The sequence below is a fragment of the Haliaeetus leucocephalus genome, unplaced genomic scaffold (assembly GCF_000737465.1).
Source record: "Haliaeetus leucocephalus isolate CR32 unplaced genomic scaffold, Haliaeetus_leucocephalus-4.0 Scaffold587, whole genome shotgun sequence".
Taxonomy (NCBI): domain Eukaryota; kingdom Metazoa; phylum Chordata; class Aves; order Accipitriformes; family Accipitridae; genus Haliaeetus; species Haliaeetus leucocephalus.
The window spans coordinates 263,169-285,389 of record NW_010973023.1 but is presented as its reverse complement, the minus strand read 5'-3'; the positions used below and the strand labels follow the sequence as shown (position 1 = coordinate 285,389).

Genomic DNA, 22,221 nt, shown 5'->3' with positions numbered 1-22,221 from the left:
GAATTGATGATTGGGAGAGCAGTTAGAAATGCATGACTATGTCATGGACTTGAGGTTTGTGTGTGTGTGTGTGTCAGATTTTGCATGTGCCTTACGGCATTTTCCCAGCTCACTGACTTCAGGTTGTGTTAGATCTTCACTTGCATGTTGCTTGTGGTTGCGTACAGATGATGTCCCTGTCCTTGCACATACTGTTCATTCCCCTGCGTCCCTCACGCTGCACCTTGTGAATTTGTAATGCTTCAGACTGAAACCAGAAACTAGGTCTGCCAGTCCTGTTCTGACTCTGTCTTTTAATTGTAGGCGTCTGTGTATGACGAGAGCGTTTACAGCGGGAGTCGTCGGTATAGTGCCTCTAGTTCTCGTGCTGTAAGATGTTTTCTGCGTTTCCCTGTTGTCTTGTCTGTTCTCCAGGAACCTGTGTGTATGAGAACACAGCCTTTTCTGGGCTGAGGAACATTTAAGATGAACTGTGTGAAACTCATAGCCTGCTGCTGTAGGCAAAAGTACAAGCACCGTTTCCGTGAGCTTCCATGAAATAATTAGTAGTGATTTATCTGCTGTTGTAACGCCTGGCCTCACGCAGACTGGCTCTGGCTAGCACTCACAGAGCTTGGGGCGGGGCCCCCCCCCCCCCCCCCCCACTGCGGTGAGGCAATTTCAGCTCTGCCTTGCACTTGGTTTGCAGTTAAAACACCTTGGAAAGGTGGTACATAAAGTCCCTTCCCTCCCTGAGACTTAATTCTTCTTTTGAAACTGAGAATAATGTAGTTTAAAAAAAAAAACAAAAACAAAACCCCCAAACCCCATTTCTCCAGTGCTACATCATTAGCACTTATCTGCCAGCACGAAGTAAAGGATTCTTGTGAATGTATGACTTGCCTGGTTTTGTTTCTTTTATTTATATTCCGTAGCTGTCTCAGGCAAATTGTGACAACATTTTCAAAATACATGCCCCTGTGAGTGGAGGGCTTTGTCATTTATGGGGAGAGACAAGATGATAAATGACAATACAAATTGCTTCCTTTCAAAAAAGAGGCTGCAGCACTCGGTTTACAGATCAGAAGGCAGAAAATGCCTTCATCTCTTCTCAGATGGGTCTTCCGTGTTGTGGTGGGCATTTGGGCCAGGTGGTACATCTGCTGTTGTATCTGCCTGGGGGAAAAAGAATTCTGCTCTGTGGACCCACTGCTTATTCTGTCTCTGAACTCCTTCACTGATTATAAAAAAAAACCCAAACCAAACAAAAAAGCCCTAATAAATGAAAAAAACATTACCGAGGACCATAACAGAAAAAAGCCTCAAGACAAAGCATTGTTGTTAATTTAACTGTAAAAGTTGCAATTTTATTAGCTTGGAGAAGGAAACAAACTTTGAAGAATGTTTACTAAGTGCTCTTTAGTCTTTAAAGGGCAATCACACTGATTCACTAGTTGGGCTGTGCATCTTGCTGCTACTGATGTTAAACTTCAAATAACTTTTTGTTTCACAATTGTGGCTTGTCTTCATTTGGCTGCCTTGGAAAATTCATCGATACTTATCCATTCGGGTTGTTGTGGCAGCCTGCAATTCAGTGAATTTGCCACTGAGGCTGCACTGGGCTGGCTGTAGCCCTTTGTTTGTATGGGTTGTCTTCTTTTGTTTGAGATTAAGTCTCTCAAAGGTCCAGATGATACACTTCTACTCTTGGAAGAAATAATTTACAGCGGGCTCTGAGCCCAAACACTGTTTACAATTCTTTAAGCCACTGTTAATGGCTTGAGCAGGGAACACTGAATAAAACGCCAGTGATTTGTTCCCCTTTCTCCATCTCCATCCCACCCTGTGCCACACGTATTTGGAAGTCTATGTATAACCCAGCCTTTCCAGTTTACGTTGTGCAATTATTTGTAGTAATGAGAGAGTTGAAGTACGAGGTCTTTGCCTCAAAGGGAATGGCCTTGTCACAATTACCAAGTTATCTGTGGTTATTCTAATGTCTCTGAACCTCACAGCACTTTTAATGTGTAGAGGGTGTGCCATTTGGATAGCTGTCCCCAAAGAATGTTTTTGGATGGTGAGATGACAGGTGAATGTAGGGGGCGAGGCTGAAACTGGCCTTGCTTGGTTTCAGCCAGCTGAAGAAGTGGCACTTGCTTCCATATTCTACCCTGCAATACACAGGGAACAACTACGGAATAAATGGGTCCCATGAAGCGTTAATATGGGACTTGTCAGTAGTTACACTTTTTCCCTGTTATGTGTTTCAAGTTTATTCTACATCCTTGTTATGTTAAACATAAAACACCAGTGATGGCACAAGGTTTCTGTGCTAGAACTAGTTAATAAGAAAACAAAATCTAAATATTTACTTCAGTGCTTTTTGGTTTTAATTTAGGAATTGAAGTGGCTGTGATTGAAAATAGTTATAAACTGTGTGCAGTACAGTTCTAAATTTTGCGTATTCTCACCTCTGAAATGAAGCTCAGTATTTCATGAAGGTTCACGAAGCCAGTGTCATTGCACGTAAGACATTGGAGTACATGGCTTCATCACTTTCTGCCCTGCTTCAGGGGCTTGCTAAGGGCTGTGTGTCTTGGAACATAATGCTTTGTGGTTAGTAACTAAGCTCAGGGTTGTACTGTAGCTGGGGTTATTTCCAGTTTACCCTCCTATAATTTATAAGTACTGTAAGCTTTATTTTCGTTTAATACTGTGCTGCTTTGTTAGCATGGCTAATGATGCTGAAACAGTCCTCCAATAGCTCAGTGAAGACCTGGCTGTTCTCTGTAGCTGAGGAGTCTAGGGGATTCCTGTAGTGGCCAGGTAACTTAACAGAAGAAACCTTAAAAAAAAGGCAGAGTACGTGCATTTTAAAAGCGGGATAATTCTTTAGAATTCAGTGGGTTTGTATCTGAGAAACAGTCTGAAGCACCGATAAAATAAACTCATGAAGGTCATTAGCAGCATAGTCTAAGCTGCTAAGAGCAGTTCCTGATGTTTGTTCCTGTCCCTGAAGTGCCTCTGCCCTTGTGTCGGTACAAATTTTGCATGTGAAATTTGACAGATTGACATCCCTCTTTAAAAAGGCTACATTCACAGTTGCCTTGAGGTAGTAGCAATAGGAAAAATATCATGTCCGGTAAACCTCAGAAACTTCTTTAATTCCTCTCTGTTCTGAATGTATCAAAACCTCCCTTTTATATATGCTTACGTTTCTTTCTAAAAGTACATCTAAATAAAAGATTGAGTGTGAAGCTGCTACTCTGAAATATGTGAAAATAGAGGGAGTAAGTCTAAAACGCATTTCCAGAATAAGTTTTAGTTCTGTTTCCCCGACGCTTTAAACTTTCATTTCCCTTCTCTACTTCCACTGCACTAAAACTTCTGGAAATGAAACAAGTGTAGACACATTCTTTGTCCTTGTCAGCAACAAGTCAGCCCTGTCTGTTTTGCATCACTGCTTAGGTGTTTGCTTTTAAGAAGGACTAAAATACTTTCCTTGGCAGGAGATGAGGACTGCAGGTGCTGGAAAAGCAGGAGATATATTCAGTCTTTGAGATGGTCTTAGTTTCTACTTTAATCACCACGTAGATGGATGTTTCTTGCTTTGGCCTGCAGAGCATGGATTCATTTTATATGTGCACTATGTTGGAAATGTGGAAAGAAGGCTCACCAGAGAACCTCAGAGCTCTTGAAGAGTAGTAGGATTGAGCCTTTTATATAGAGACTGAGAGTTGTTTACTTGTGACTGGTATCTTAAGATATATAAATAAGTCATTAGTATTCTGTCATTCTAAGAACTGAATCAAAACTCTGCCTGGTCCATCAGCTGGAATTACTGCTTGCCTTAATTTTTAAATTAACAGTCGAGGTGTCTGTTCTCTGACTTTCACTGCTATTCTTTTGTCCAACTGCATGTAACCATTTTTGTAACTAGCTTCAGATGTAATGCTCTAAATCCTCTCTTGCTTCCCTTCCCAATTCTAATGCTTTTCTCTTTTCTCTGCTTGCTATTCTTGGTTTACCTGCAACAGCCTTCTGAGTACAGCTGCTACCTTGGTTCAGGATCTCGGGCATCCTCAAGAGCCAGCTCTGCTCGGGCCAGTCCAGTGGTGAGCTCCTCTATTTTTCTTTGTCCCTAAACTGTTTAATTACTCTGTTCTTCAAGGTCTTTTTTGTACAAAGAGGTCACTATCCCTCATGAGACAGTTTTTTATGGTATTAATTGGACCTCCTGGACAACGTTTAAGACAAAGAAGGGGTGAACCAGATGAGAAATTACAAAACCAAAGCATTTTCTAGGCAGATGCACGTGTTTTTGCAATAGAAAGTACACTTCAGATTCACGTGATAATGCTATATTATTTTCTAAGTTGGGCATAAAGCACATTGGCAAGGGTATTGTGAAAAAGACTGGGTTGTTGATGCTAGTGCCACATCTCCTTTGGTTATTAAAATCAGGAGACCCTAAATCTTACTGCAGCGTTCAAGTAGTTTAGTTTCTCTCTGTTTCGCAGTATTTTGATGTTGTATTGCTGCAAGGCTGCAGGGCTATCCAGAGATTGGATTTGAGCATATTTGTTGGGTTGTAGATTCCCAGGCACTGCAGAGTCTTTAGCATGGTGAAGTGCTAGAAGGATTACATGTACCCGGCATGTCTTCATTAATTCCCTAGTAGTCATGGCTGAGCAAGGCTCAAATGCTAAAGGTTTGTCCAACCCCTGTTACTGTAGTTGACCAAGACAAGACTTTTTCCCCTGTTTTTTACAGATACAAAGTAATTGTCTTGATTTTTTTTTTTTCAGTGGAATATTGCTGCTTTCTCTTTGTGATTGTTCCATCTAGCTGTTTACAACTCTGAATATCTTTCCTGATTAATTTCAGAGTGAAGCTTGATAGTGTGTTGACAGTGGCAGACTGCAGTAGCATGTCTCTTAGAGAAAATGTAAAGCTTACAGTAAACTAGTCTATAACAAAATTAATCTTCCACGGAGAGTGAGTTTTGAAGTGTTACACTGAGTTTTGGCAAGCTGACTTTGCTACATGGAAGTGTTCGTCCTTGTGAACTTTTAATGTGCTCGTTCACCTGGGACCTTTCACATATTAACTACCACATCCCCAAGATACAAAGTGATAAGGAGGATGATACCATAAATGAACACACACAACATGCTTCTCTAGTCGTAACATGGTATTGGCTTTGTTGCTTTGCTGAGGAGCTGAAACTTAAATGCTGTAAATGTTGCCTTAAGGACTAATTAAAAAGGAGTATCAAAGAAGCTACCACAGCATGCAACATGGTAAGCTGTAACATGAACATTTGGAGTGTTCCTCTTCAGTACACACACGTGCTCTGCAGTAAGGAATTGCTTTGTATCTGATCCCCCCAATCAGGCTGCTTCCCCCTTCAAATGCAGCCTGTGATTTGAAAACCTGTGCACTAAGGGGGTTTTCTCCCATAGTTAGAACTGTGCAGTAGGTCTGCATCCGGGTAGTGAAAGGTGCCTGAACTCGCCACGCAGGGTTACTTCTTGACATCAGGCAGGGAATAGGCGAGCCTTTTGATCATCAAGCGAGCCCTTTCCTTCTAGGTGAGAAAGAGCTGAATAAACTGGCTGTAGCAAAAGAAAATGGAACTGATAGAATAAAGCTATGTGCTCTGAAGTATTGGTGTTTCTTAAAGCAAGGGTACATCCACTTTTTAAAACGATTTCATTTTTTTTTTTAAAAAGGGTTTTCATCAGATAATGTATGGCAGCCAGTGAGCTATAAATAAATCAGTAATTTAATTAGTCCCTGAACCTGAGTCCCTGAGCTATGAGTTCTTGCAGTATATATCTTACATTAGTAATACTTCTTAAGTGGCTTTGCAAACTGAATTTCAGTTATCCCCAAAGCAAAAAATAATCAGAACAACCAGGGATTCCACTGAAGTTCTTTAAGTGTAAGAGTTGGGTACCCATACATTGATGTTGGTTTCCATTATGTGTTTTTTATATGCAGTCTGAGTCATTCGTGCAAGTTGCTTACAGTTATCACAAAATGCAGCTTGCCCCTCCTGGGAGCTATAGGGGATTTTTTGTCTTGTAATTCTCTGCTTACACTTTGGACTGTTTGTATGCAAGTGGCTGGAGATAGTTAGCTGTGTCAGCACTGATGCTGGAGAGGTGCCAAGCTGAATCTGCACTGCAAAGAGATAACAGGCACTTTTTTTTTTTTCAATTAGTAGTTTATTGCAGGGTATGAAGGGCTGAAGAGCTTCCCTTGTTTCAGTGGCCTTGAAGAAGAGCTGAGAGTTAATGCTGTAGTGGGTCTAAAAGGCACCACTGCAGGGTCTTTGCTTCTCCTAATGCAAGGTAGTACAAGCCTTGTTAACGGGGTGGCATTGCTCTTAAAAGTTCTAATTACTATGTGGGGTTGATGCAGCAGCATCTTGTGATCCCCCCCCCCCCCCTTTTTTTTTTTCCTGTAACTCACAGTAAGGAATCACTTGTCTTGCCTCTTACTAACAGAGGATTCAAGGCATTTTGATAACATTTCCAGTTGTGTACTTGATCTTGACAGTAAAGATGCTGAAATAGAGCTCTGTTCTTCTCAGTGGGCTTAGCAATGTATCACTTCCACTGTAGTCCCCAAATGTCATCTGCTTGGACCTCCTAAAGGAAGAATAAAGAGCTCCTCGGACAATGGTGATAACTTATGAGAGGAAAAGAGTGGTTGTTTTTATCTATACGAGCAGTCTACATTAGAACTGTTTTAATATTGTTAACACACAAAACTGAATTGCTCCCTGCCTTACTGTATCGAGCCATATGCTTCCTTGAGTCTGCTTTATATATCTTCTGGCATTTACACACATAAAGATTTGATTCCAAGTTTACTTTTTAAATGGCTGGTGGAGGAGGAAGGAGAGGGGAATATCTGTTGGGTTGAAAAGCTGAGTTTCCAGCATGCTTATGTCGCTTGAGAGTGTGATAGTTTACAAAATGCATGTACTGTAATCACAAGTGCTTAATACTGAAGTTAAATATGATTTTCTTATGATTATGGGCATTATTAGGCAGAAAACCAAACCTGAACTGTTCCAAAGCCTGACTAACTATCATGAGAAATTATATATTGAGAATGGAGAATGATTCAGTTTAACTTTCTAAATTAAAGCGTACAATACCTTGTCATTGCAGCCCTTAATTTTTTTTCTCAGAATTTTGTTTCCCCCTTCTATCATTGCTCATTAAACAGTGAGCAAAAAGCGACAGTAGTTTTCCTGCTGCGCACAGCTTTGCCAGCTTGTGTTCTCATTTGTGTTACCATGTTTGTGATACAGTAAAAGCCAGGAAGATACTTAAACACAACATGTGAATATTTATTTGTCCTTGTATGTATTTTTAAGATTTCACTATATCTGCATGAAGTTTGCTCTTTGATTATTTTTCTTTAATGTTTTTCCCATTATCCCCAGTAATTATTGTCTGCTGTCCTTGCGGTTCCTGCAGATATGCAAATGTGTCATTTAATATTAAAGCATTATACATGATATAAAGTACAGGTCTTAAGACTACTGAAAGCAAACACCAGGCCCATCTGTACAGATGGAGGTAAATCTTGTGCCTGAGCTAGTGCCATGTTTTGGCTGTGATGGGCTTTTTAATATGAATTGTTGGAATCTTTCTTTTTCTAAATTAATAAACTACTAGTGAAAAGCAATTATTTATAGATTTGAAGTAGCCTCAGAATGCAACAGTATTTATCTGAAGACTTTCTGAGCAAAGTTGGGCGTGGTTTTCTACCCTGAGAAAATGATCTTTCATATTAATTCTCTCCCTCTTTGTGGAGTCTCAGGCGGCAAGAACAAGCAGTCGGCATGCAGCCTGGCCAGGTGGGCTAGTACTGACAGCAGCGTGATTGTACAAACTGCAAGACTGAAAATGCAAGTGCCACTTAGCAAGTGTGCAGTCCTCAGGTCATGTGTTAATGCATGGCTGTGAATACACAGTTGTGAATAGCTTTTTCATTTGAAGAAGCTTATCGTATTCTCACCAGAAATAAAATGAAGACAGTCAGTCTTAATTTTCATAGAAGCAGTTAGCATGCACAAGCTTTGCCGCCTTTCCTCTATACTTAAAGATTTACAGTAGGCTTGTATCGTAGCCCAGCCACTGACAGCCTGGGTGTGCTTTCGGCCCCTCCAGAGTGAGGATTTGCTGCAGTGCTAACTTGCATTTCAGAGGCTGATAAGTTTGTTTGAGTGATGATGTTTGGCATAACACTCATTCCTGAGCGAGGATACTTCTGACAAATCCACTTCAGACCTGAGAAAGTTCAGCAGTGGTTTTCCCCTGCTGACTTTTAAAGGCTTATTGCTAATTGCTAGTGTTAAGGTGGCTCTCACTGGAAAAACACGCAGGAACTCTCTGTGTTGCTTCTCGCCCCAGCCCAGCTGATCAAACTGGTAAGATGGGGATTGTGGGAGGGGTTATACTGACTGCAGTACTTTTTATTTTTTTAATTCCAGCTCTTGTAGATACAATCCTGTGTTCAGCACTACCCATTGCAAGAATTTTTCTTTGGTGTGGTCTGTATTTCCATTTCGAACTGTGCTGTACTACTTTAAGAGCAGGAAATGATCTTAATTTGATTTGTCACCAAAAAAACCCCCTTGCTTTTATGAGGAAGTTGATCTAAGTGCAAGATCTTGGATGGAGCTGAGCAGTGACAGCCATGTATTGAACACGCTGAAGTTGTTCTCATACCTGAGCATGATCTGTGGTACTACCAAACAGCAAGTGTTTGAGATTTCCCTTCTTCTCTAGCCTTGTTTAGGGGGCTGGAAGCTGGAAATTGTGCCTTAGTCCTGATTCTTCCATTGAGTTAATGCAAGATCTCTTCACTTGCAGGTGGGGTGTAATGCTTAACTGTCCCAGGGTCTGGTCTTTTCAGTAGGTGTTGGAGAGTTGTCTTACTGGTTGCACTGTGGTGGTGCTGTGGGGGCTCTAATTTTGGCCTGGACAGTCACCAGTGGCAAAGAGCTTCAGGGGTTAACCTGCTAGTTGACTGCAGAGTAGAGAGAAATACTTTTTCAAACATTATACTAAAATGTTTTTATTATCTATGAAAAAATAGGCAATATTTCCATATATAGACTTGTGGGATGATTTTGCTCTTGTTGAGTTTCCAGCTGCGGTAAGCTTCTGATATTGCTGACATTTTTGTAACATGGGTCTGGATTTATTCTGAAAGCGCTGTCAGAAGAGGGTGAACTCTGATCCCACTGTACTTATTTTGCAGAGAGCAACCTATTCCCCTTGCCAAAACAAAGATGTGTGTGCTGGCGGTTTTTGGAAAATTACTTCCTTTTCCTGCTTTTTTACACACTAAAGTGCAAATTGCCCAAATTGTTGGTGAAGAAGTTAATCTGTGATTAGAGACAGACCCATACCCTTGTAGAAATGAAAAATGGTATAGTCTTCTAGAAATTACAGGTCTGGTATTATTAGAGGAATTCCTCTTTAGATCTCCTCTTCTAGCAAGTATTCCATTAGTCCTTTATATTTCTATGTGCAAAACTCCCAAAGCCAGTATATTTGTATGAAAAGCTGTGCTGAGTATAGTACTGTGAAGGTGGAGAGGTTGTTTTTGGTCTATTTAATCATTACCGTATTCTTTATTGAATGACAGTGCAGAAGGTAAGTATTTTGGCCAAGAATTTTGTGCATCTTCAAATAAAAATAAACATTTTTTCATGACCTTTCTCAGTTTGATTTCTTACTGGATCAAATACCAAAGGGCTTGTAGGGGACTGGGTGAAGGCTGAAAGCCTGGAGTTCCCTCTGGTGGCTGACTGCTGTTGGAAATCATGATTTATCTTTTTAAAGGAGTGATACTGTGAATATATTAATCTAAAGATGAGCAGAATGAAAACCTTATAAAGTACTAATCTAAAATAGACTTTTGTCTTTCTACAAGACACTCTTTACAGCTTTTGGTGTATCATTGCCATGTAACTATAAAATTAAATGCTGCTTGTTTCAGAATGACTTTTTGCTTTAAAAAGTGTTGTGTCTCAGGAGGCATCTTTGTGATGAAAGGATACTATGTTAGAATGAGGAACTGGCTTTTCTCAAAACAGATTAAATTTTTAAATGTTAATATTTAAATAGATTGGTGGTGGTAATTATTGTTTTTGAGGAGAAAATGCTCTGAGTATTCTATTCATGGCACCAAATGTGTGTGTGTATCACATGCATGTATCACAAGAGAAAATGAATTCTCCTGTATTTTTTTTTAAACCACCTCAATTTTAGAAGTTGCTTAATAGCTGTAATTATTAAAGATTATGCCGCCTTAGAGAATTATGAAAGATTGTTTTGCAATAAATGTGTAGCAAGCTTCACAGGTATGGTTATGAGTGCTCTGAGTAGAAATGTCCACTGTATGCATCTCTCTCACCACATTGTCTTCAACGTTTTTCCCCTTTGTAAATGGAAGCTTTTATTTGACTCATGTGATGCATTGTTAAAACAGTATCAATATTTTCTCCCTTCTTTATCTTACTAAAAACTGAGATTGCACGTTTTTTCAGAAAATAGAGGACATTCTGCAAATGGCTTAAGGAAAGTAATATTTTGAGTTGTGCCCAGAACACATAAGGTAGACTTCGCAAAAGGTTGTACGTAAATTTCTGGAGGTAGATTTGTGTGTGTGTGTGTGCATGCACTAATCTTTGGTAACATGTCAATATTTATACTTCCATAGCTGTCTCGATAAACAACAACATAGTGTTTGGCTGGGCTAGAAGGCTGCCAAATCCACCACTTGGAGTTGTCTGGCATGAAAATAAGAGGCTGTTTGCAAGTCAGTCCATCTTGTTTATTTGGTCTGAACTGAAGTATCTGCCTTCATTAGCGACCTTCTCTTACTGCATCCAAATTCAGAGGTTTTTGGTGTCGTTCGTCCCCCGTCCCCCCCCAAGTACTTTGTGTATTCAGTGCCTTTGCAAAGTTTGTATCTAGTGCTTTAAGTCTGGCTTATTTTACTTTGAAGCCCAAGTCTTAAATTTTCTTAATGCTAATCATGGGGAATTTATGATATGAGATATGTTGTCGGTGTAAAAAGCTGATTTGTAATAGGTACCTCTCAGTTCTTGGATTTTTTTTTTTAATAGGGTACCATGAATAATATGAAGAATAATTAGTGGGATCATCTAAATATTACTCCATATAATTCAAAGAAAAAAAACCTGTGCCAAATGTGAACTGGATTGGAAAGAGATGTAGTTTTGGAGTGTGTTTTCAGTGAAATTTAGTAACTTAACCTCAACTATCCCCTGCCTTTCCCTGAATCAGATCTCTCCTGATTTTCTTTTCAGTCATTTCAAAAACACTATTCCCTTTGGCTCTTAGGCTCTTGATCTGGGGAAGCCATTAATTTTCTAGAAGTCTTTTGGGAAACCATCTTGACTGTGGTGCTGAATGTTCCCAGAAGAGGTTAACATGTTCTGGACTTCCTGAGTTCTGCTGAGCTTTTCATTTCATTCAGTCCTTCTTACACTTAGTTGCATTTTAGATGGAGATACTTATAAAAAGATTCTGTTGTGAAACGCGTTGTTTTTTTTTTTTTCTTTCTCCTCAATAGCAAAGTGAATTATGACAAAACATTTGATTTTAAATTTCTGCTCTTGGGAACTTGTATATTTAGTTTGGTTTCAGAGCAGGAAAAAGTTGATAGGATGGTTCCCATCAAGGAAAGAAAGATACCTGTTCAGGTTGTATGTGGGTTTTGCTCTGTAACTTTCTTTTAAGCATTTAAGCTGTCTGTATCCATGATAATTTTCTGCACTCCTAAATGCTACTTTGGCTCTGTTTTGTTTCTTCTAGACTAGTTTTAGTGCAAGACCTCTCTTCTGAATTAGTAAATTCCAGTGAAGTACTGAAACAGTAACAGAGCTGTTTAATTAGACTTTGAACTGGTCCCTGATATTTGACTTGAGGGTCAGTTTTTGTAGTCTCAGCCTTACTTGGATCTTTGCTTGAAGTCACAGTCACCTTTTGTCTTGAGTGGAGAATACTTAACAGAAGTTTTAAGCTTTAGATTCCTCCCCCGCCCCCCCCCCTCCCCCCCGCTACCCCCCCGGTTCTTCTTCTTTTGGGAACGGTGCAGACACAGTACAGTCCTTCAAGTCTAACTTCGTACCTTGCTTTTTGGAATGGGGGAGGGTGTGCTGGCAGGCTTCAGAGGTAGTCTTCTTTTAGTTAAAAGTCCATTAAAAAAAGTAACTTCAAGAAGCTATCTTGGTCTGGAAATCTATTGATCTTTCAATTAAAAAACTTAACCTCTCTACTTCAGTAATTTGCTATTTGGGGTTCATCTGAGGCATATTTTTAAATTGTTCTAAAGTAAATAGGAGTAGCTGTGTATGTCAGCACAGCAGTTTCATACAGCTACTTTTATGTCCAGGGAAAGACATCTGGGGCTTTAAGTTCATGCCATATAGGTCTTTGTATTCTTGCATTGTTAACTCATAGATCAAGTGCCATCTTCATGTTTGAAACGTTGTAATGTAGAAGATGCAAAAAAAGTGTTCCTCTGTCTTATTTAATAGACTAAATAGTTTTTATCAATGAGTATATTCCACTTAACTACGTACTGCTTAGAAATTTCAGGTGAATTGTGCACCCTTCCGCCCTGAGATGCCAGCCAGGACACTGTTGTTCTGAGCAAGCTGGCTGCTTTTTGAGTGGATAGATATTGCTATTGAAGTCTTTTACAGGTTTAAGAATTCCATTTCTGATATCTTACTGCCGTCACTTGTCCTTTATTATGTAACGATTCCTTCTAAATCTTTGTTTTACAGATTGAGGAAAGGCCAGAAAAAGACTTTGAGAAGGTAAGAAGGATCTTCTGAATTATTCTGCCAATACTGCTTTCTTCATGGTTTTTTTTGGTAGGTGGAACTTGCAGTAAGTGTACAGAAATCTTCTAGAAAATCCACTGTGGGGCAAAATTTTGAATTATTAGAGCCTTCTACTACTACGTTTTTTAAGACAAACTTTCAAACTTCTGTAGTTATTCACAGGTTAAGTAGACCTGCACCAGCAGTTGGCTGAAATTGCTTTAGGCTAAGCCACATGAATATTGGTTTTGTTTATTAAATTTTAATTATGGTATTACGTATAAATAAATAAATAATTAAAAAGTGGCGGATACTGCAGTGGTGAGAAATTGGCTTAATGCAGAACCCTCAGTACAGTAAAACAGTTAATGTGGCTACTGCTACAGCATAGATAAATATCCATGCAAGGAGAGGAGCTTGAGGGGTAGTCAAAAGCATCCACAAAATGTATTATTACAAGTTTTGAAAATATCTGGCAAGTTGATACTAGCCCCTAAAGACTTTGTCTAACTTAGACTTAATAGTTAGAAGCTGTGCCATGCAAACTCCTGTATCAGTAGTGTTTAAATACATCTGATCAGCCTTTTCTCATTAGTTTCCCTTGTTAAATCTTGATCTTTTGATTCCTCTTCTTTGAAAGTTACATTTTAAGAAAATTTGCATAATTTAAGTGTCAGGGTTGGTGTAATGTGTGTATTTGAAAGAAAAAAGCCAAAAACCAAAAAGCAACAACAAAAATAAACAAAGAAAACCCTATCCCCCAAAAAATCCAAATTAAAAACCCACAGCCTATATAGAAAAAAAATTATAACCATTTTTAACTGTGTGTGATTGTAGGGAGCACGTACTGTTTCAAGTTTATCAGCAGCTACCTTAGCTTCTCTGGGTGGGACTTCTTCACGAAGAGGCAGTGGGGATACATCTATCTCAGCTGATACAGAGGCATCTATTAGAGAAATAAAGGTAAGAAATACTTAAAACCAGCATAAATTGTTAGGAATCTTGTCTCTTAACTATGGCTCTTGATCAGAATGTTTTTATGCCTTGCATCTGATGAATCAATGAACTACGAGATTACTTGAAAGTAGTGCTGATGTTCCCCTTACTGACTATAGAAATTGGCAGTAAGAATTGGGACTGACAGGCTAATACTAACTAGGACTGTCCCCAGCATTGTTATTATGTAGACTAATATTATCTAAAGGATATTATTAAATACACTTTAGACTTCCTTCCAAAAAAAGAAAATATCTTGTCTCCCCCTTTTGGCAGTTCTGGGCAAAATGAATTGTGTGCTGTAAATGAAAAATCCTTTATTAGAGAGATGCTGCTGGGAAACTAGTGTGTATTGCAGCAAAATTTGGGTAAAGTCCTACGGCATATGATAGCAGAACAGACTGATCATATTAGACACATCTCATCCTAACCTAATGAAATAGGAAATGGACTCAATATAGAACACTGATAGGAGGACTGAAATAATGCAAGAAGCACTGCACTTACTGGATGCTAATTTGGGGAGGGGGCTGTATTTTGTAATCTAATTTCTGATTCCATGGAGTTAGACACATTTGAATAGCAAATAGCTATGCAATCCAGTGTTCGTATCATTGAGTGCTAGTCTGGGTAGTCCATAGCGAACTTGTTTTTTGTAATCTGTTTTTTAATGCTGCATTCTAAAGACTATTTTAAAATGGGGAATCTGAATTCTGTTAATTTTCATGCATATGACTTACAACTCTTCCGGAATTACAGCCAGTTAAAATGGCTGGAATTTGTATTAGGACCTTGGATACAAGCAGGTCTGTCCCAGTTTCAGCACTGTAAAACAGCTGAAAGATAGCCATTTGCTGGTGACCGAGGACAAAAGAGGATTGAGACTGTGAAATAGGACTTAAATTTTGTGTGACGGATGGTTTTCATGTAGTCTTTCCTACGTCTCTTGTACAGCCTGTATTTCAGGCTTGCTTTGGCAGCCATTACCCTTAATACCTGCATTCCTAAAAGAGGGTGATAATCAATGAAAGGCGTAGAGGAGGGCTGTGTGGCTGGGGTATATAACTTGGAGGCTTTGAAGCTGGGTCTGTGTCTTGTCCTTAATGCTGAAGATTTCATTTTTTCCAGTCAAGCAGAACAGAATTAGCATAAACTTCTAACCAAGAAATTTCATTGTCTGGCAAGGCTTCAGTTTAGGATCAGACCCCTTAACCTGTGTGGTAGAAATATTTAAATGAGAATTTTGACTACCTGCTTTTCCCCACCAGCTGTGCTTCTGTCCATTAGTTCAGTGGCATCGTTCACCTTTCTCACTGTTTCTCTCAGGATATCTATGAGTTAAAGGACCAGATTCAGGATGTAGAAGGCAAATACATGCAGGGACTGAAAGAAATGAAGGTACTGGTTTGCTGCAGACTGGGAGTGTGATCATTAACACTAGCTAAACATTCAGAGATGCCACTGTGAGACCTTGAACTGACCTTGCATGCTTTTCTTCTGGGAGGGGTTTGTAAATTGTGTGAAAAGCATTTCATTAACTGGAAAAGTATCTGTTCTGACCTCAGCTGATTGTGGTGAGAAATGCTTCCAAATGTTAACTGAAAGGCTGCTGATTACTATTGCATGTTGTCTTTGCTGTTTTGAGAAGGTAGTAATTTTGCTAGCAAATTAAAATTATTAGGTTTTTTTTTTATAGTTTCCTAATGTAGGAAATCTGCCAATGTTGGAAGATGAACTAGACCTCATGTCCTGCAGTGCTATGAAAAATTAGAGTTTAAAAGCTTGTAGGTTTTTGTTTTGATAAGGTCCAGCGTGCCTTTGGAAAGTTGTGCATGCGAGGTGGTGACTATCATTTTGGTTTCATATTTAGATCACGGAAGACACCCTTAAACGATTCTTGTAATAAAACTCTGTGTAACAAAGCTTGTTACGTGAATGCTCACACCGGTTGGCCATAAACAGATTCTGATGCAACAGCTAACTTGTGCATCTGTGTACCACCACCTCATGAGTGAACAGCAACATCAGCTGCATTTTTTGGAAAAGGCAGTCTTGCAAATATGTATGTAGACATCCAGGCATATAATGAATGCAACATATATTAGCATTAATTGCTGACTGTGTCATCGGCTCAGTGCTGTGACAGGTGAAGATGCTGCCATCTTGAGTTGTCAATGGAAAAAGAGTAGTTTGGCCCTTTTTCTGTAAAATCTGGGTTTTTTTCCCTGATCACTGTGTAGCAGGTGTAGCAAAATAATCACACTGCATAAAAAATGTAGGCCATTTTTCAATTCGTGTCCCTTAGACTGCCTTTTGTGGTGATTTGTACCTAAGCCACATCGCTTAATGCTAAGAAGACAAAACGTAGCATGCTAAAGGAGTGGTGCAGCAACTACCTTAACTTCTTACTTGCATATACTTCCTTTCCGGCTAATTTCTGAGGTTTGATCCTACCATAGTTTCCAAATCCTGGTGGCTTTCCTTCGCTTGGTATTTCTCATCCTTGGGCTGGAAAGTGCACCAAACGCAGTTTGTGTTTGGAACTGTATAAATTCATGTCCTTAAAGACAAATTGTCTTATTTGTCAATAGAAATGTAAACTGAACAGGTTCGAAGTTAATTTTGTCATCATCTCACCACTGTCATCCCCAGTTCCATTGACTGAATGAGAAGGGAAGTATATGAAACTCACCTGTGCCTTAGATGTAATTATTAGAATTAAGTTCTGGGAGAAATTGCTTGATCTGTAAACTAAAATATTTACAAGAGTGTCTTCCTTGTTTGCATATTTGCACTGTTTTGTTTATGTAAGTATTTTGTTTCTCTATTAAAATCAAATACTGCAAAGTTTGACTGCACAACACGGAAAATAATCCTGATCTTTATTTTGCCATCATGTGTTGTTATAAATACCTCAGTATCTTATATTGAGGTCAAGTTGATGGGGGGGTTTTGAGACCCTGGGAATTGTATCTTACGGAGTAAATTTGCAAAGAAGAGATGTGATAACCTAATGAAAAATGATGCATCAGGTCACAAAAGCTGCAGCTTTTTCAAGGCAAATTCCAATTCCTGAGTCAGTATATTTAGCGGTTCCCACACTGCAAGGATCTCTGAAATCTGTGTGAAGTGGCTGTCAAACTGCCTTAATTTAAGGCCTGAGATCATCTAAAATGATCTTCAATCAAGGCCAGTTTACCTTTAAAAAAAAATTCCAACTTGTCATCTTCAGCAGCTGCTTTGAGCTGCCAACGTGCAAGGGCAGGGGGAGGAGGGAGAAGGAAGAAAACTCTGAGAAGGCAGAAGCTGAAGCAGCAGAGAACAGGAAACATTTTATCCGTCCTGAGGTAAGGTTCCTTGCTGGTAAACAGAAGTCTGGTGGGAACACAGGGGAGGGTTGTCCTCACCTTGGGACAGTTGGTAAGCCTCTCTAGCACGTGATTAGCACTGGTTTCCATAGGAGTAATTAGCATGCTTGTGGTTTAGTATTTAATTTTCTCATTGAAGGTCTTGGTTGGCAAAGTGTCCTTTATAACTGACTCTGACTGGTTGCTTATTCTTTACAGGACTCTCTAGCCGAAGTCGAAGAGAAATACAAAAAGGCTATGGTGTCAAATGCTCAACTAGACAATGAAAAAACAAATTTCATGTACCAAGTAGATACCCTGAAGGATGCGCTCTTAGAATTAGAAGAACAGCTGGCAGAATCCAGGCGGCAATATGAAGAAAAAAGTAAAGTATGTATATAGCTATGGCATGTTATTTAATAGGGAAAGATTTTTTGAGGGCCAGACACCTTTGGGAGGAGGCAACCAAATTATTATTCAAGGATTTAAATATGTTATTGTTTTAGTTACTATTAAAGCAAGTGGAATAGCAGCACATTATGTGCTTGTGATCATACAAATGGAAATTTTCCCTAAGTTTCTGTCTTATAAACCATTTCTGAAGTAAAGAAATGTTTTATATGGTAAGGCCACACTGATATTATCACATGTCCTTTTATATTCCATCTTTAAATTCAAAGGTTTTGTTCATAGTGACTTCTGGAAGATTCCTTATTTTTTTCTTCTTAAGTATTTTTACACACAAAGCTCTCTTCAGAAGTCCCATGGGAGAGTTGTCCAGTTTATATAGTTAAGGCAGCCACTTGGTTGAGAGTTGAATTAAGTTTTGCATGAATTCAGCATCTGACAGCTAGTAGCTTGGTGTTAAATAATAAAGCTGTGGCTTGTGTTAGCTTTTCAGAACGCACTTTAGCTTGGGGCATTTGACTATAGTGCACTTCAAAACACATAGTTCCTGAAAGATAAGGTTTGGTTTTTTTAAAGTCTGCAATGTCTAGCTAACTTTTAGTACATGGCTATGTGGAAAGAGTGGGTTAAATTCCCATCCATTCATCTGTGAAGTGTGTAGGACTTGAGTGTAAAAGCTATTCACTGTCGGCGTGCTGCTCAACTTGCAAAACTGGCTAAATTATGCCTGTCGCTTCTATATTTGATGGAATAATAGTTTATTGGAAAAAGGACAAATAAGATCAAAATTATACTCTTGTGGGATTATGATTAGAGGAAGAATTTAATTGCAGTAAGCATTTTTTTTTGTGGTTGGGCTTATTTTTTTCTTTTTTTCATGGGGTGCTATTTTTGATCAATAAAAATGTAATTAATATTTCATTATTCATAGGAATTTGAGAGGGAGAAGCATGCTCATAACATATTGCAGTTTCAGTTCATGGAAATCAAAGAGGCTTTGAAGCAAAGAGAAGAAATGCTTGCAGTAAGTAACTAGTTTTTTAATGGCTTTTTTGATTGGTATGTTCCCAGTTAGCAGTAGGAGTGTAGAACGTGAGGCATGGAGAATTTTATCCCCTACTCAAGTTTCTCACCTGAAGACATACTAGTGTTTCAGGCCAAACGGGTTCAGAGCTGACTAATAGCAATGGTACTTTCATAAGTATTATCTTAAGTTGGATGACTTTTTTGCCTTGTCTGTAATATGAAATAAGCTGTGTTTTGGACAGCTATTTGTGGAGATGAAGAGGAAACTGATGGAACTGTTGAACTTTGTTGCAAGTCATCACATGGATAGTAAGATTGTCTTCAGGAGTGTAGGTTTAGTTGCAGCGTCAGAAACTGTGCATGTAGATACTCTTTTACTTTAGTACCTGACTTTTTTCATTCTTTGGCATCACTGCAATCTTAACCTTCATTGTTAACCTGTTACCTGCTTTCTGTCTTCTTGTTTTGCTCCCGTCTCTCAGGAAATCCAGCAGCTGCAACAGAAACAGCAGAGCTATGTCAGGGAAATTTCTGATCTTCAGGAGACAATAGAATGGAAAGACAAAAAAATAGGGGTAGGACTGTCAACTCCTGAAATGTGTTCAGAGTGGCACTGTCGTTCTCCAGCTGATCTGCTTTCGCAAAACCTCATGAATAAAATCCTCCCTAGTGACTTTGCTTGGTGTGGCTGTTGTTCTGTATTACCAGTGAACTAGCAAATAGCAAATTTTGTCTTTGGCCAGTATCATAGAATCCAAGAAAAATTTAGCAGCTGGTCTGATTTCAAAACCTAGAGTAGTTTATTTGCTGTGGTGCACTATTTGTATTTGCCATATTGAGAAAGGAAGTTCTATTTATAACGCAATTCCATCAGCACTGAATTTTCGCTTATTCAGATTCAATCTGCGGACTGAGCAGAAACTGGAGCGTGATAAAGAAGTAGCAGAGCTATTTATGGGCTATTGGGATGAAAGTCTCCCTTGCTTCTCATCCCTTCCCACCACCCTTTATCAAAGCCAAATGGAGACCCACTCTTAAAGAAAAGCATGGCTTTCTTTTCTAACAATGACCACTGAAAGACTTTCTGAATATAGGAAGAGAAAAATCTGGTAACTTGCCCGTGCTTGCGATGTCCAGTAATTTGTAGCAACTTGAAACTCAAAATTGACTAATTTTTGTTACTGTTCTGTTTGTACTTATGTAGAAATATTGGGGGGGTTCAGTAGCAAAATATCCATTTGCATATGGTAAATCCTAGTCTAAGATGACTTAATGGCAGCTTTTAAATATATTGAAATGTACTGCACCCATGACAGTAACCCGCTGGATAAAAAGACTATTAAAATCTGCTGGGCCTGCTTTCATGCCCTTCTGTTAACACACGGGAATGGCACTGTATCTTCAATGTGCATGTTGAAGTAATACAAATATGAATTAACTTGTCTAGCATAAAAACAAAAAGTGGCTCTTCATTTGAAGTATCCCTAATGAAGGATTGGGCTCTGAATGTCTTTAGTAGGAATTTAGGAGGAATTATTATTGAATAAGCTTTGCATTTCTTGGATTTGAAGTTTATCTGTGTGTATGTAAACTTGGTCCTTTAATCTGTAAACTTTACCTTTTTCATACATGCCACTTTCATCAATCTCTGAATATGTTAAATCTCCTCATTCTTGTTTACACTTGCTTTTCATGTTCTTTACTTGTCTCCCTTCCTTTCTTCACATCTTCTCGCCCTCTGTCTGTGTTGGGAACTCAGGCATTAGAGAGGCAGAAAGATTTCTTTGATTCCATAAGGAGTGAGCGGGATGACCTTAGAGATGAAGTGGTTGTGCTGAAGGAGCAACTGAAGGTATGCAAGAGGAATAAAAGACACTTATATTCGACTCCTGACTTTTTCCTCCTGTACATTTTTACAGAAAATTTGAATCTAGCTCAGTAGCAAGAACTCTATTTTCATGTTGCCTGAAAGTTGCCATTTCAGGAATTTTCTACATAAAGTCCTTCCCCCTAATATTGACTGTAAGCTCTTAGTATAGACTGTAGTATTAAGTAGTTGCTTTTGTAGGAGATGCTTCTCTGAGGAATATTTTACGCAGCAGATTTATGTTTTTAAAAAAAACAACAACAACAAAAAAAACCAAACAAAAAGAGCTGGGATCACATGCTTTCTATCATAATGGCTAAACTGAGAACTGTAATATTCTGTGCTCTTTTCTGACTTCCAGACATGTTAATGGAACGATTGAAGCAATTGTTTATTGAGAATATCAAGGACAAGAACGCTTGAGCAATCTTCCCTTTTCTGAGCAGCGGGCTCTAAAGCATTGCTTTTGTTTCCCCACAGAAACATGGCATAATCCCAGACTCTGACATAGCCACCAATGGGGAGACATCAGACGTTCTTGATAATGAAGGACACTTGGATTCTTCCAAAACTGTTCCAGGCACAACTCTGGCGTTAAAGGCAGGAGGGGATGGGACGCTAGGTAAGTGCTGTATATCCTTGCACATCTTTCTTTCTGTCTGTCCCTTCATTCGTCTTTGCTTGGAGTTTGGGCCTTTGTTAGTGGGACAATTAACACATCACGCAGCATGCTACTTGTCAAATCACTTCCTATGCATTTTTCTGCTTAATATTTATTATCACTTCAAGTATGTTGTGCAGTTTCCTGCAAAGGCAGACTTCATTTCCCATTCAAGGCAACAAAGGATGAGAATACAAATATTACATTACAGATAAGTAGCAATCATTCAGATTACTATTTAAACCCTGAATTTGAAAATTGTCCCAGAATAATCCTACTGTTGTTCAATATTTTTCAGCACATATCCTAAAGAATCAGAAAAAAAGCATTTTAGTTTCCTCGTATGTTGGTTCATTTATATACCTGAGAACTGTAAGCACCTGCTGAAAACAGTGCTGGGCACTGTTAAAACACACTAATGAATTCATTGTTCTTGGTATCTAGTAATATTGAGCAGTTTAATATTAACACTTTGACATTTTTACTTGTTATAATAGGATTAACACTGTTAAAGTCAAAGAATATGACTCTGAGGTGGGTAGTGTTAGGATTGAGAAATCTGGTTGGCAAAAACATTGTTCTTAGGCACTTGTGATGAACAGCCACTCAGAGAACTTTGATACTAGTGGAAGGAAAGGAGATAATAGATTTATTTTTTTTCCCCTCCTGTTTTTGTTCTAAATGAACATACTAATGAATAGCAACAGGCAGCCAACTGTTGCAAGTGCAAGTTATCTTGCTTTTAGCTCTTGGCTGCTTTTTCCTCACTGAGTTTTTGTGTGGAAACAATCTGGAACATGAAAAACAAGGTAAGGGTGTATTTTTAAGTGTAATTTCTGCCTCTCCTTATTCTGGGTTTGGGGTTTTTTGTTTGGGGTTTTTTTGTTTGTTTTTAATTAGGTACAACATAGAAGCAAAAGCTAACTGCTGAAACCACAAACACTGTTGTTCTAATACCTGTTGCTTCCAAATACAAGTTGAAGAAAAACTGTTACAAAAAAAACCCAAACCACAGAAGTCTCCATCCCTTTGGGTGGATGAA

The 22,221-nt window shown here is 38.8% G+C and overlaps 1 protein-coding gene across 2 annotated transcripts in view; it reads left to right on the top strand.

Annotated features, from left to right (window-relative positions):
- The window catches only part of LRRFIP1 (leucine rich repeat (in FLII) interacting protein 1), a 116,277-nt gene that overhangs the window by 78,519 nt on the left and 15,537 nt on the right, over positions 1-22,221 (top strand). The window contains exons 11-20 of one of the 2 annotated variants that reach the window (XM_010577883.1): positions 304-369; positions 4,017-4,094; positions 12,836-12,868; positions 13,712-13,837; positions 15,197-15,268; positions 17,437-17,607; positions 18,557-18,649; positions 19,134-19,226; positions 20,411-20,503; positions 20,999-21,140. In XM_010577883.1, coding sequence (XP_010576185.1) covers positions 304-369; positions 4,017-4,094; positions 12,836-12,868; positions 13,712-13,837; positions 15,197-15,268; positions 17,437-17,607; positions 18,557-18,649; positions 19,134-19,226; positions 20,411-20,503; positions 20,999-21,140 — 967 coding nt within the window. The remainder of the gene's footprint in view (positions 1-303; positions 370-4,016; positions 4,095-12,835; positions 12,869-13,711; positions 13,838-15,196; positions 15,269-17,436; positions 17,608-18,556; positions 18,650-19,133; positions 19,227-20,410; positions 20,504-20,998; positions 21,141-22,221) is intronic. The other variant, XM_010577882.1, reaches the window with a different exon arrangement.